Here is a 16023-nt window from a genome sequence, read left to right as displayed (position 1 = left end):
CCAGTGGGGGGTGTGCAAGAGGCAGCTGATTGATGATTCTCTCTTATCAATGTTTCTGACTCTCTATCCCTCTCTCTTCCTCTCTGTGAAAAATCAATAAAATATATATTTTAAAAAATATATTTGAGCTCCTATTTAGGCATTATTTGAATAGCACTACTTGAAAATGAAACTCTGTAAGAACAGAATCAGAATAGAATTTTTGGTGGATATTGAACAGAACCAGGAGAAACCAGTGATTAAAAGTCCAGTCATGGGAAGAAGCCAGAAGCCAGAACTCAGAAGATCTCTTCCTCCCTACTCCCTCCTTTTCTCTGTCTCTGAAATCAATAAACATATCCTCGGATGAGGAATAAAAAAATACGCATAACAAAATTTACCATCTTCACCATTTTTAAGTGGTATATTTCAGTGCAATTAAATAGGTTCATAACGTTGCATAATCATCACTGTCCCCACCATCTTATCTCCAGAACTTTTTTCATCTTGTAAACCTGAGACTGTCTTCCTTTCCCCTCCCCTCTGCTCCTGGTACCTGCCACCTACTTTTGTCTCTACGATTTTCAATATTCTAAGTATCTCATATGCGTAGAGTCATACTATATTTGTCCTTTTGTGACTTCATTACTTCACTTAGCATAATGTCCTCAATGGTCCATTGATGTTATAGCATCTGCTAGAATTTTCCTTTTTAAGGCTGAGTAATATTCCATTGTATGGTATTTCCACATTAGGCTTATCCATTTGCTCCTCAATGGAAACTTGTATGACTTGCACATCTTAGCTATTGTGAATAAGGTTGCTATAATCATGGGTGTATGAATATTAACTCCCTACTTTCAAGTCTTCGGGGTTTATAGCCGGAAGTGGAATTGCTGGATCATATGGTAATTGTTTTTAGTGTTTTGAGGAGCTCCATATAGTTTTCTACAATGGCTGTACTATTTTGCATTCTTACCAAAAGTATACAAGTGTTCCATTTGCTGCCCATCCTTGCCAAGGCTTATTTTATTTTTATTGATGGGTTTTTGATAGTTGCCAACCTGATGTGTGTGCAGTGTCATCTGGTAGCTTTTTGTTTGTTGTTTGTTTGTACAGCAAAGGTGGAAATTTATTGAGAACAAGGACAGGCGCCCACGTGGGGAGGGGGAAAGAGTTCCTCCCTGGCAGTTTTGATCTGCATTTCCCTAATGACAAGCGATGTTGAGCATCTTTTCCATGTGCTTATTGACCTCTGCATATCTTCACCCATTTTTTACCTGGGGCCTTTTGTTGTTGTTGAGTTTTAGAAGTTCTCTATATATTCTGGTTATAAATCCCTTTCCTGATGTATGATTGGCAAATACTTTCTCCCATTCTGTGGGTTGCCTTTTTACTCTTTTTTTGTGTGTGTCTGACCTTAGTTATTTGTTGCTCTTAGAAAAATCTTATTTTTGATTGGACTCGGACTTGGCATTCTGTTCCAGGAGTCTGTCACTGTCCTCCATTGTCTTAACTACACGACTAGCATGTTCTGTGGCCTCTTTCTTGTTTCTCTTTGTTCTGTTTCTTCAGAGCAATATGCCAGTGTTTTGTATTGCAGGACACAAGGAGTGACAAGATGCTGAATCTTGGATACTTTGGTCCAAGGTTTTTTACCTTCTTAGTTTAGGGGCTTTCTCAAACATACTGGTGAACGTTATCTTCTTTAGAGAGATTGAACAGTTTGAGGCTTCTGCCAGCTCTTTTGGGCTTCAGGCGATGAGACAGTGATACCAGCGAGACCAGGAAGGTCTTTCTTCTTCCCTCTTTTTACGATGACCAGGTTGAGAGCACTGAGATTGCATCTCTAGTGCAACCCCAAACAGATTACCCAGTTCTCCGTGGTCTGGGACAGGAGTGCCCTTTCCGTAGCAGGTGGACATGGGCCAAGACACCATTCTTCATGGGGGGACCTTGTTGGTAGTTCTCACCACTGTTAAACCTCAGAGCCTCTGTTCTTCACCCAGAATGTCTGCACCAACTTCTGTGCCACATGCCTTTCATAAAAGGCACGGAGTTTGTGTTTCTCATCTGCTTCAGTGAGTTTCTGGTAGTCAGTGGCTAGGAAAGAGATACTCAGCTTCATCCAGAAGTAGCCCACTGCTTCCAAGCACTGTGTTTTTAAAGAGCTGGATGTTGTCTTTTGAAGCACAAAATTTAAAAATTTTCATTAAGTTCAATTTGTCTTTGTTTCCTTTTGTTACTTGTACCTTTGGTGTCATATCCAAGTAATCATTGCCACATCTAACGTGACGCTTTTGCCCTATTTTCTTCTAAGAGTTCTATAGGGCTGAAACCGGTTTGCTCAGTGGATAGAGCGTCGACCTATGGACTCAAGGGTCCCAGGTTCGATTCCGGTCAAGTGGGCACATCCCAAGTAGGGGGCGTGCAGGAGGCAGCTGATAGATGTTTCTCTCTCATCGATGTTTCTAACTCTCTATTCCTCTCTCTTCCTCTCTGTAAAAAATCAATAAAATATATATATTTTTTAAAAAGTTTGATAGGTTTAGATCTTACATTTATAATTATTGATCCTCTTTGAGTTAATTTTTGTATATGATGTTAGCTAAGAATCCAATTTCACTCTTTTGCATATAGATGTCCATTTTTCTCAGCACCATTTCTTGAATATTATTTTGAAATGAATTGTTCAATTATTTTTGCATTTATGTGTTTATTTGTAATATGGTAAATATCTAGATATAACCCTACTTGGAGTCACCAATAACCTTAAGAGTGGAAAGGAGACTAATTGTTTTATAACTGTTGACAGACTGGCTGAAGCCCTTTTCTTCCCTGGTACTCTGTATTAGGTCTCTTTTCTGAAGGAGAAAGAGACAGTAGAAGCACAGCCTCGCCGACATGGGGCAGGAGCATTGTTGTCAAGGACTTTAGGTGCAAAGCAGAGCTACTATATTCCCCAGTTCATGGCAAAGTTTCCCTCTTATGTTTTCTTCTGGCATCTTCTGTTGTAACCCCCTCCCCTCAACCTGGATGTCCATAGTTTCGAGAAAGCCTATATAATAAAAGCCTAATATGCTAAGTGTCCGGTCATCTGTTCAACCAATCAAAGCATAATATGCTAATGGTATATGCCAAGGCTGCTCAACTTCTCACTATGACACTCCGACTGGTAGGTGAGCTTGCTTCTGGGGTCTGGCTAATTGGGACTGGGTGAGACAGGCTGGACACGCCCTGGAGCCCTCCTGCAGTGTCTCCCCTGTTGGCCAACCTCCTTCATCCCTCCCCGGTGGGGTCCTTCAGCCTGGCCTGCACCCTCTCGCAATTAGAAACCCCTCAGGGGCTGTTGGAGAGCCAGTTTTCGCCCCATCCCGCAGGCCAGGCCAAGGGACCACACTGGTGCACGAATTCGTGCACTGGGCCTCTAGTCACTTTATAAGAGAAATGACAAACCGACCAGGTTAGGATGCTGGTGTAGGTGTACTTAGTTATCTATATACTAGAGGCCTGGTGCATGAATTCGTGCATGGGTGGGGCCCCTTGGCCAGTGATCGGGATGATTGGGACCGTCTTGCTGAGTCTCAATTGGGGCTGATTGGGACCACCTGACCTGGGGGAGGGACTGCAGGAAGTTGGCTGTGGGAGCACAATGACCACTAGGGGGCAGCTCCTGCATTGAGTGTCTACCCCCTGGGGGGCAGTGCGCATCATAGTGACCAGTTGACTAGTTTTAACCGTCACTTAGGCTTTTATATGTCCTATATAATAAAAGGTTAATATGCAAATTGTCCCTCGGAAGTTCAATCGCTCACCATGACATGTGCTGACCACCAGGGAGCTGTGCAGAACAAAGGAAAGCCCTGGTCGGCGGCTGGCAGCTGGCAGCCAGGTGAAGGAAGGCCCTGGCCGGCAGCTGAAAGGCCCTGATTGGCCTAGGAACTCTACCCATGCATGAATTTCATGCAGGGGGCCTCTGGTATAAACATAAAAGCTTAAGTAACTGTTGGACCATTCACCAGGAGCTGTGACACGCAGTGACCATCGGGGTCCACACACTCTGACCCACAGAGGAGGGAGCCTGATTCCTCCTGGAATCAACTGTGGGCTAGGTTGCTACTGGGGCACTGTCGGCCCAAATCTGCTTCCCCCACACCCCAGACCCAGAGATAGGTTTTGGCCCAGTCCCCGCAGGCCAGGCCGAGGGACCCCACCAGTGCATGAATCTGTGCACTGGGCCTCTAGTTTAAGATAAGAAGTGCATATTAACTAGAAGGTATACTTGGTGTGTATGTATGTGTGTGTGGGTGGCTTGTTTTTAGACTGCTTGGGGTAGACTCATCCTTTTTGACCCATTTGTTGCTTCTGTTTGTGTTTCATTTGGTTAGCCTACAGGTTGGTCTGGAGCTACTCCCTTTTTCTTCTTTAACTGCATAAAGGGTTTTTCTATTTAAAACACACACACAACCCTAACCAGTTTGGCTCGGTGGATAGAGCGTTGGCCTGTGGGCTGAAAGGTTTCAGGTTCAATTCTAGTCAAGGGCATGTACCTTGATTGCGGGCACATCCCCAGTAGGAGGTGTGTAGGAGGCAGCTGATGGATGTTTCTCTCCCATTGATGTTTCTAGCTCTCTATCCCTCTCCCCTTCTTTCTGTAAAAAATCAATAAAATGTATTTAACACACACACAAACTATAGTTGGAATCAGTATTAGCTTCAGGTGTACAACATAGTGATTCCACATCACCTTCCCATGTGATTAGCACATTAAGTCTAGTAACCACCTTCCATTGTGCAGTGATCGCCCTATTACTGACTGTATTCCCCTTAACTTTCTCACTCATCCTTTCACTTCCTACCCACCTACCCAGCAACCATCAATTGTTCTTTGTTTCTATGATCAGGCTTTATTTATTCACTTGTTTTGATTTGTTTTTAGTTTCACATATGAGTGAAATCATGCAGTATTTGTCTTTCTCTGTTTGACTTATTTTCACTTAGCATAATACCCTCCAGATCCATCCATGCTGTTGCAAACTTCATTCTTTTTTATTGCTGAGTAATATTCCAGTGCATGTTTGTGCATGTGTGTAATCACATCTTTATCCATTCTTGAATTGATGGACATCTAAGTTACTTCCATATTCTGGCTATTGTAAATAGTGCTGCAGTGAATATAGGGATGCGTATATTTTGTATCTTAAATCTATATATATATACACACATATATATATACATACACACACACACACACATATATAGACTTAAGATACAAAATATACGCATGATGAGAGAGAATCATTGATCAGTTCCCTTCTGCAAGCCCCCCATTGGGGATCTAGTTGCAACCCGGTCATGTGCCCTTGATCTGAATCGAACCTGGAACCTTTCAGTTCACAGACCAATGCTCTATCCCACATGTGTCTAACACAAGGCCCGCGGGCCAAATCCAGCCCGCCAGGCCTTGCAATGTGGCCCACACCGCGCTGTCATCACTGCATTCCGCTGTCAGTTTAAGACATTGTCAGTTTATGACTGTTCAGTAAACCATTCGGCCCGCGATTTAGGCTGGATTTTAGATTTTGGCCCCTTCTCTGATTGAGTTCAACACCCCTACTCTATCTAATGAGCAAACCAGCTAGCGCTGTTTACTATCTTTTTAATAAGATGTTTTGCCTGGCAGGGTAGCTCGGTTGGTTAAAAGTCCTCCTTAGTACGCCAAGGTTTCAGGTTCAGTCTCCATTCAGGACACATAACAGGAATCAGCCAAAGAAGGTGTAAATAAATGGAACACATTGATGTCTTTCTCCCTGTCGAATCAATTAATAAAGTGATAATTTAAAATGTTTTGTTAAGTTTTCATATTTAACAGCAATGTGTTTATTCATATATTTATTTAGTTCCTACTGAGTGTAAGGCATCTGGGCTGTATAAACCTATAAAAGCTGTGGTTCCTGCCGATATAATTAAAATGTTAGTAATAAGTGAATAGATTTGCTGCATTGTCAAACATTTTGAGAAGTATTTTCATTCTATAATCTCTCTTGTTAATTTTTGTTTGTGAGATCTTTTTTCCTTGTCTATAGGTGTCTTCATTTAAACAGTTATAATAGTACCCTTATTAGCACAAAGTTCCTGTTTTCAATTTTAAAATATTTATAAAATAGAAAATCTTATTGTAATGCTAAACGAGGTTTGAGGTTTGTTTACGTGCTTTTTTAAAAAATAAATATTTTTTTATTGATTTCAGAGAGGAAGGGAGAGAGAAAGAGAGATAGAAACATCAATGATAAGAATCATTGATCAGCTGCCTCCTCCACACCCCCTACTGGGGATCAAGCCTGCAACCCAGGCATGTGCGCCTGATTGGAATCAAACCTGGGACCCTTCAGTCCACAGGCCAACGAACACTCTATCCAGCTAGGGCTGTTTACTTTTTAAAAAAAATATATTTTATTGATTTTTCACAGAGAGGAAGAGAGAGGAATAGAGAGTTAGAAACATTGATGGGAGAGAATCATCGATCAGCTGTTTCTTGCACATTCCCCACTGGGGATGTGCCCGCAACCAAGGTACATGCCCTTGACTGGAATCAAACCCGGGACCTTTCAGTCCGCAGTCTGACGCTCTATCCACTGAGCCAAAACGGTTTCGGCGGGCTGTTTTCTTTTTAACAATACCACATGTCTGGGCATTTATAAAACTATTACCAGTTTGTAATTCTTAAAACACATAAATTTCATTAATTTTTTTTTTTCTAGGTTGCAATAAAAATAATTGACAAAACTCAGTTGAATCCAACAAGTCTACAAAAGGTAAGTTTGGTCCAGTATCTAGTACTTTTTAAATGATTTTCTGTGCTAATTGCCATCTAATTTGCCTCTTAAATACCTCTATACTGGTATTTACTTATTGTGGTTAGTACAGTAAAACTTTATATTTCTCCAAAGAATGCAACTTAAATGTAGCATTGTATAAACGTAATAGTATTGGATTTTTTTCCTTAAGTTGAAGATAATGCTTTTTAATGTTCTCAGTAGCAAACTGAAAGCTATAATTTTAAATTAAATGTTTTAAATAATTATTAGAATAGAGTTTTTTAAAGAAATAAGACAGAATCACATATTTTCCTATAATTCATTTTTAGTCAGCAATATACACTGTATAGCTACTACTAAGATCTTTAAAGTCAGCATTTTGGCTTTCTTAAACTCACACTAGGTCAAATTAAGGAGTGTTGATTAATTAATATAAAAGGAATCCTGAATGGCAGTTGAGAAAAGCATGTCTGTAATGCACTGTTGCCATTTGTGTCACCTAGTGACCCAGGAGTTCTCAACCTGCATGTTAGACTTGTCTGGGCCTCTTCAAAGCCCTGAGGACTGGCCCACAGGAGAAGTGTCATTGCTTAGGTAGTGCCTGGAAATAGGCATTTCACTGGTGCATTCTGCAAATGATTGATGATCTTTATAATAAGATCTAATATTTTTAGTGTTTTTTGTTTTTATTGATTTCAGAGAGGAAGAAAGAGGGAGGAAGGGAGGGACGGGGAGAGAGAGGGGGGGAGGGAGAGGGAGAGGGAGAGGGAGAGGGAGAGGGAGAGAGAGAGAGAGAGAGAGAGAGAGAGAGAGAGAGAAACATTCATGATGAGAGAGAATCATGGATTGCCTGCCTCATGTAAGTCTCCACTTGGGATTGAGCCCACAACCTGGGCATATGCCCTCGACTGGAATTGAACCCAGGACCCTTCAGTTGTGGGACTTGATTGCTGTAGACTACTTTTTTTAAAATATATTTTTTATTAATTTTTTACAGAGGGAAAGAGAGAGGGATAGAGAGTTAGAAACATTGATGAGAGAGAATCATCGACCAGCTGCCTCCTGCACACCCCCTACTGAGGATGTGCCTGCAACCAAGGTGCATACCCTTGACCAGAATCGAACCTGGGACCTTTTAGTCCACAGGCCGACGCTTTATCAATTGAACCAAACCGGTTTTGGCTAGACTACTTCTGATAGCCTATATAATAATCCTATATAATAAAGAGGTAATATGCAAATTAACCCTCATGCACTCATAAGATGGCTCCCTATGACCAGGCCAGCAGGGGGTAAGTGAGGGACAGACAAACGACTGAACAAGCAGGCTGCCTGGGGCGACCAGGTCGGCAGGGGGGTTACTGAGAGACAACCAGACTACTAAATAGCAGGCTGCTTGGTGTGACCAGGCTGGCAGGGGGGCCATGAGGGGCGATCAGGCAGTGGGGTGGGGGTGGGGGCAGTTGGGGGTGACCATGCTGGTGGGGGGGGGGCAATTAGGGGCAACCATGTCGGCAAGGGGGGCAGTAAGAGGCAATCAGGCTGGCGCGGGGAGAGGGGCAGTTAGGGTCTATCAGGCCAGCAGGTGGGGAAGTGCAGTTGGGAGTGACCAGGCTGGCAAGGGGGCAGTTGGGGGTGTTTAAGCTGGTAGGGGGGAAGTGAGGGGCAACTAGGCCAGCAGGTAGAGGCAGGGGGGAGCAGTTAGAGGCAACCAGGCAGGTAGGTGAGTGATTAGGAGCCAGTGGTCCAGGATTGTGAGAAGCAGTTGGATATCCCCCAAGGAGTTCCAGATTGGAGAGGGTGCAGGCTAGGCTGAGGGGACACACACACACACACACACACACACACACACAAATTTTGTGCACCCAGCTGCTAATATTTGAGCATTTATTATATACTGAGCACTGCTCTAAGTGTATTACCCATATTAACTTACTGTATTAGTTTGCTCAAGCTGCTATAACAAAATACCACAGGCTGGCTGGCTTAAATAGCAGACGTTTCTTTTGCACATTGTAGAGGCTGAGAGGTCCCAGATCAGGGTGCCAGCATGGTTGGGTTCTGGTGAGAGTTTCTTTCAGTGGCTGCCTTCTCACCATGTCTGGGACTGCAAAAGGACACAGGCCGGGCTGAGGACATTCTCCCTCCCCCCCTTCACACACACACACACACACACACACACACACACACACAAATGCACGAATATATAGGCCTGGTCTGGTACATGAATTCGTGCATGGGTGGGGCCTGGCCAGCCTGGCAGGGGGATGGGACATGGGCCGTTGGTTGGCCTACCTGCTGGTCAAACTCCTGGTCAGTGGGACAGTTTGCATATTAGACTTTTATTATATAAGATTATATAGGATATACAGTGAGTGGCCAGGTTATTTTGCGTTCAGAGATCATAATAATCTGGCCATTCAGTATAGAATTGTCTACTTGAAATTTATATAATTTTATTAACATCACCCCAGTAAATTCCATGAAAAATAAATAAATTTGCCATATGATATTTTTTTAAATGTTTCCTTCAAAATCCCCTCTCCCCCTCCCCTTAAAATCCTCAGAGGTCCTGGCTTGATGGCTCCAGGTTGAGTCTGAGGGATCCCCAATGCACAGCCCAGCTGAGAATGGCTCCTCTGCTTTCCTTGTTCCCCTCAAAGTTAGTCATTTCCCTTCCCTTCCTAAAGCTAACCTCCCCCATGTCCTACATCTTAGACTGCTGCCGCTGACTGTTTCCTCCTCTCCGACTCTCCCGAGAGTGATCTTACCCAACGTCTTCACTTCTTTCCTTCCCCTTCCCCTTCTCCTTCCCCTTCCCCTTCCCGTTCCCCTTCCCCTTCCCCTTCCCCTTCCCCTTCTGGTGAAGCACAGTCCTTTTCATTGAACAAGTCTATTCAACTTTTCCTGTCTTAATACCTTCCTCTTGTTTTACAGAGAGGAAGGGAGGGGGATAGAGAGTCAGAAACATCGATGAGAGAGAAATATCGATCAGCTGCCTCTTGCACATCCCCCACTGAGGATGTGCCCGCAACCTAGGTACATGCCCTTGACCGGAATCGAACCTGGGACCTTTCAGGCCCCAGGCCGACGCTCTATCCACTGAGCCAAACCGGTTTTGGCAATACCTTCCTCTTTTCATGTTGACTTGTAGCAGGCTAACAATTCGGGCCATTAAGAACAGTGGTTATGCCGAAGCCTGTTTGGCTCAGTGGTAGAGCGTCGGTCTGCCGACTGAAAGGTCCCAGGTTCGATTCTGGTCAAGGGCATGTACCTTGGTTGCAGGCACATCCCCGGTAGGGGGTGTGCAAGAGGCAGCTGGTCGATGTTTCTCTCTCATCAATGTTTCTAGCTCTCTATCTCTCCCTTTCTGTCTGTTAAAAATCAATAAAATATATTTAAAAAAAAGAGCAGTGGTTATTAGTCCTGAATGTTGTTGACAATCTGTCATCTGTATTGGGATCAGTGTGTGGATCTGGCACTCTGATAGAAACAGAGTGGTAAGTGACGTTGAAGACAAGTCCCTCTTGATTATACATATTTGACGTATTGAGACTAAAAATGGATGTATATTTCTTTATTGTCAGATTTCAAAAGCAGTAATAGAAAAGGAAGAAAACCCAGCTTTGGTGCAGCTTCTGCCTTCTGGGGAACTTTTTAATTTGTTGCCAGACTTACTTTCTATTTGGCAGGAAATAATGAGAAGCTTGATATTAAGAGTAGATTGAGAATTGAGGATATTAGAATTTATTTTTAATTGTACCAGTGATTCATTTGGGCTATTTTCCCCCTCAAATTATAAGAGAAAGTTTATTTAAAAGTCACAAGGGTGGTAGAAATGAGCCAGTTGGGCTGCACAGGCGCAGGAAACAAGTTACCAAACAAAGAGGCCTCGGAGCTCAGGGGAGGCGAAGGCACCGGAGAGGGGAGGGGAGGGAGGCATTGTGCTAGTTTGGAAAAGGCACTGAAGAGCCAGGTATTTTAAATAGATTCAATTTAGAACATAGCATGGAACCGTTCACAGAAATCACACACACACACACACACACACACACACACACACACACGGGAATATTTTTTTAAAAAAAAAAGGAAATCCCTCCCTTCCACTTTCTCTAAAAAATACCCTCAGGTGAGGATTTAAAAAAAGAGAGGTTAGAAAACAATTTAGTTAGCCAAAATGTGGTAGACCTCACACACAGGACAGGAAGGGGAAGCATGGATTCAGTAGTAGATAAAATGGTGGGAGAGGTTGAAAGGATTGCTCCTGCACAGTCAGCAAGGAAAAGGGGATCCGGTGGCTTTGGCTCAGCATCAGCATTGTCTGCCAGGGCAGGCAGCTCTTCCTTCCTCATGACCAGCAACAGCACAGGTTTGGTGTGTGCTGGTCCACCTGTACGCGATCCTCCCCCCAACACATGTACTGTTTCCATCCACGTTTGGGAGTCCGCTGGTGCCGGGGGCCGACTCTGTGCGCTGCTCTGTGCTATTTCACATATGGTACATGAACATCTGTGGATGTGGGTACCCGCCAGGGGTCTTGGAATCAGTGTCCCACAGCTAAATTTCTGGGGAGTCAAAAGATAAATGTGCATTTCCAAGGCCCTGGCCAGGTAGCTCATTTGGATAGAGCATGTCCCAGTACACCAAGGCTGCAGGTCTGTCCCCAATCAGGGCACATACAAGGATCAATCAGTGGCCCTGGCCGGTGTAGCTAAGTCGTCAGCCCATGCACAGAAGCGTTTCAGGTTCTATTTCCAGTCAAGGGCAGGTGCCTGATTGCAGATTTGAAACCCTGGTAGGGGCACATGTGAGAGGCAACCAGTCGATGTGCCTCTTTCACATCAGTGGTTCCCTTCTTCCCTCCCTCCCTTCCACTCTCTCTTAAAAATCAATGGAGAAAATATCCTCAAATGATGATTAACAAAAGAAAAAAAGAATCAACCAATGAATGCATAAATAAGTATAACAAAAAATTGATCTCTTGTCCTCTCCCTCTCTCCTGTCACACCCTTCCCTTTTCCCTCCCTCCTCTCTTGCTCTTCCTCTCTCTCTAAAAGCAATGTATAAAAAAAGTTTCATGTTGATTTCTGATTGTGGGGGTCAGTGCCCCTACCCCCGCCCTGATTTAACAATAACTGTTTATATAAAAGTCTTGTAAATCGATAAGAAGCAGTAGACCCTGGCCAATTCTGCTTAGTTTTTAGAACATCAGCCTAAGGACCCAAGTGTCCCAGGTTTGATTCTGGGTCAAAGGCACATACCTGGATTGCAGGTTCACTTCCTCCCCCCTCCCCCAGGGGGCTCATGTGGGAGGCAACCAGTCGATGTCTCTCTCTCTCTCTCTCTCTCTCTCTCTCTCTCTCTCTCTCTCTCTCTCTCTCTGCCCTCTCCTTCCCTTTCACTTTCTAAAAATCGTTAAAACAAAAAGAAATAGAACCATATAACCGAATAGAAGTAATCAGAAGATCCACTTAGGTAGTTAATAGGACAGATTATCAGTATTCAAGTAAAAATGTTCACCTCCTAAATGATACCTCCTAAAGATCTGCAAATGTTGATACCCTGTTTCCCCGAAAATAAGACAATATCTTATATTTTTGCTCCCAAAGATGCGCTAGGTCTTATTTTCAGGGGATGTCTTATTTTTCCATGAAGAAGAATACGGTACACACCAATTGTTAAATGAAAATAAAGGAAATTTATTACCTGTGTACGGTACGGTAGTATGGTAGTTGTCAACACAAACCAGACAAACTGTGAATCCTACAGTATCAAGAATTTACTCATTTATTTTCTTATTATTTTTTTAAAATAAATTTTTATTGTTCATATTATTACAAAGGTTCCTCATTCCCCTCTCCCCCCATTGATCTCCACCAGGTTCCCACCCCACCCTCTGTCCTTTCCCCACCCCCCATTGTCCTCATCCATAGGTGCACAGTTTATGTTCAGTCTCTTCCCACACCCCCCTCTCCCCTTTTCCCCAATCGTCAGTCCGCTCCCCTACCAAACCTCTGATTCTATTATATTCACCAGTTAATATTGTTCATCAGATTTTTTTTTAATTCCCTTGGTTTTTAGATTCACTTGTTGATAGTTACGTATTTGTTGTTCATAGTTTTTATCTTTATTCACTTTCTCTTCTGAAAGAACCCCCTTCAGCAATTCATATAATTCTGGTTTGGTGGTGATAAACTCCTTTAGCTTTTTTTTATTAGTGAAGCTCTTTATCTGGCCTTCGATTTTGAGTGATAGCTTTGCTGGGTAGATTATTTTTGGCTGTAGGTTCTTACTATTCATCATCTTGAATATTTCTTGCCATTCCCGTCTGGCCTGCATGGTTTCTGTTGAGAAATCAGCTGACAGTCGTATGGGTGCTCCTTTATAGGTAACTACCTGCTTTGCTCTTGCTGCTTTTAATATTCTCTCTTTGTCTTTTGCTCTTGGAATTTTAATTATGATGTGTCTTGGTGTGGTCGTCTTTGGATTCCAGATTCCTTTTGTTTGGAGTTCTGTGCGCTTCCTGGACTTGCAAGTCTAATTCCTTCACCAGGTGGGGGAAGTTTTCTGTCACTATTTCTTTCAGTATGTTTTCAATATCTTGCTCTCTCTCATCTTCTGGGACCCCCATAATTCTGATGTTGGTTCGCTTGAAGTTGTCCCAGAGGTTTCTTACATTATCTTCAACTTTCTGGATTCTCTTGCCTTCTTGCTTCTGCAGAGAAGTGTCTTCTGGCTCTTTATGTTCCAAATCTTTGACTTGATTCTTGCGATCTTCCATTCTGTTTTTAGGACTCTGTATAATATTTTTTATTTCAGACAATGTATTCTTTATTTCTTGTTGATCCCTTATTAGTTCTTGTTGATCCCTTATTAGTTCTTATTGATCCCTTTTCATCTCCTCATAGGTCTTGTCGACCTTTTCTAGGAAATTCTTGAAAAACCTTATAAGCGTGGTTTTGAACTTTATATCCAGTCTCTTCTTTTCCTCCATTTCTTTTGTTTGTGCTCTATTTTCCTTGTCTTGGCATTTTCACAGCTTCCCTGAGTTGGTAGGGTGGCTTTGTGTGCTAAGGTGTCCTATATGTTTCAGTGAGTCAGCCTCCCAGTTACCTGAGGTGGACAGTCTTGGTGTAGCCGTTTGAGGGCTGTGTGTGCAGTCTTGTTGTTAAGCCTTGCTTGTTGTTGGTATCACTGGGAGGCGTTGATCTCCAAGCTAATTGGCTATGAGGATCAGAAGTGTCTCAGCTAGGGGGGTTTCTGTATTCCGCTTGGATGGCGCAGTCTCGGGGTGGCACAACCAAGAATTTACTCATTTATTCAGTGACAGTCATGTCATCATCTTCTGGAACATCATCAGAACAATCCAATTCCTGAATTCCTGGTGAATTTCTTGTGACTCCATTTCTTTCAGAATCAATGGACCAGATCTCTCATGTTTAGCCTAGGGGGGATGCCTTATATTTCACTCGGAAGGAAAACTGTAAGTTTGTCTTATTTTCAGAGGATGTCTTATTTTCGGGGAAACACGGTAGTACATAGTGTTGACAAGAGTGTAGAGAAACAGCAAATGTCATAACTTTGACAATACTGTAAATTATGTTTTTAGAAAATAATATAACACTAGCAACGTTTTACATGTGTGTGTGCCCTTGGGCCCATTGGGTTTCTAGCCACCAACCCTGCCAATGCTTGTGCAGGCATGTGTATACGGGGTGACCACTGGAATGGCACAATAGCAGACGTGAGCAGTACCTCCGGCATCAGTGACATGTGGCCCAGCACATGGCAGCCATCCAGCCCGGGTGGGAGCATCTGAGCCCGGCCGCCTCCTTTGGTCGGGCCCTGCCTGCCAAGGCAACCATGGGCGGGACTTGAAATTCAATAAATCTAGGCACTTTTTTTCATAGCAACAGAATTTTTAGGTTGATAATCTGGTATGGCCTCAGAATGATGTTACAAATATCTAGTGGCCCTTAGAGAAAAAAGGCCCCCCACCCTGATCACACGGATCTCCACGTGACTGTAGACTGCGCTCCCTGGATCCGAGAGGCCACTGCTTCGGGCTAGTGAATGATGCTGTTACTTATTGCATTTCCCTGTCACTTGTTAACTCGGATTTTGTTCATTTTACTGCTAAGGTGATTCTGGAAGTGATTAAATCTTTTTAATCCGCCTTCAATTTTGTCTTGCTGAGCCAGCTCTCGTATTTGCTTGGCTTTAAGCTGATTCCCTGGAGATTGGCTTGCCTTTCCCCTCCAGCAGCCTTGGTTCGCTTGCTGCAGAGCAGCAGTCCGCCCTTCTCGCTAAGTGATCAGGACACAGTGAATGTTGTCTGCTTTTTGTTTTTCAGCAATTTCTCCTTTAGCTAAATCAACAAAACCCCACTCTTTTTGTTTCTCAGTCCATTTCTGTTACAATTCAGATTTGGGGGAGATGGGTAAGTAGTTATGTGGTTCAAAGGGCACAAGTATAGAACTGAGTCTTCATCTCCCCTTGACTCCCAGCACCCGGCACTGCCCTGGGGACAGCCAGTGGCATCGGTCTCTCTCTGTCCTCCAGAGATGCTTCTCTGTGAGGAGAAGAAAAGACACATTTTTCCTTTTCTTTTCAGCAATGCATCTTCTTGACAATTTTCTCCATGAACCCGGGCTTTGCCAGCCCCCCCTTCTCCCCCGGGTTTTGCCCCAGAGGGGGTTGGATTTGGTCTTGCGTTCAGCAGAGGGGCCGTGCTCAGCGTGGTGAGGGACAGTGTCCGCAGTGATGCGGAAAGGCCGGTGTGTCCTCCTCCGCTGCTCCTTCCGGAAGCACCCGGAGGTGCTCTGGGACCTGGAACCTAGGAGCAGATCGACCATCTGACCCCACAGGTCGGTCTGCGGCTCCTGCGGCTGTCCTTCATTCCCTCCCTGCCTGTCTGACGTCAGTGTGGCTCGTTCTCTCTGATGTTGGTCCCGGGCCAGCCTGTCTTTCCCTTCTGCACAGGGAGGTGTCCTTCCTCCCGAGGGCGCTCTCTTTACACTGGGGGTCTTAGCCCGGAATTTAGAAATCTGTGCCCAGATTTCTGTCCCGAGCTTCAGACCTAAACTCCAAATGCAACCTGTGCTCTCCCTGTCGTCACTAACTGCCCCTCACGGGCTGTCTGGAACCAGCCCCAGCCCGCCTTGCTTCTCCCGCCATTGTGCCTCACCTGTCTCCTATGTTAGCTACAGCTTCCCTCCTCTAC

General features: G+C 44.0%; 1 protein-coding gene across 8 annotated transcripts in view; it reads left to right on the top strand.

Annotated features, from left to right (window-relative positions):
• MARK3 (microtubule affinity regulating kinase 3) overlaps nucleotides 1-16023 on the top strand; it is a 76974-nt gene that overhangs the window by 22283 nt on the left and 38668 nt on the right. For 6 of the 8 annotated variants that reach the window (XM_084871596.1, XM_084871593.1, XM_084871594.1 and 3 more), the window contains one exon: nucleotides 6741-6794. The exons of the other annotated variants lie outside the window; for them this stretch is intronic. In XM_084871596.1, coding sequence (XP_084727722.1) covers nucleotides 6741-6794 — 54 coding nt within the window. Of the gene's footprint in view, nucleotides 1-6740; nucleotides 6795-16023 lie in introns of those variants that run through there. 8 annotated transcript variants of the gene reach the window in all.

This window comes from Pipistrellus hanaki (assembly GCF_964339955.1).
Source record: "Pipistrellus hanaki genome assembly, chromosome: 1".
In the NCBI taxonomy this organism is placed as follows: domain Eukaryota; kingdom Metazoa; phylum Chordata; class Mammalia; order Chiroptera; family Vespertilionidae; genus Pipistrellus; species Pipistrellus hanaki.
This window is presented reverse-complemented; position numbering and strand designations above follow the sequence as displayed.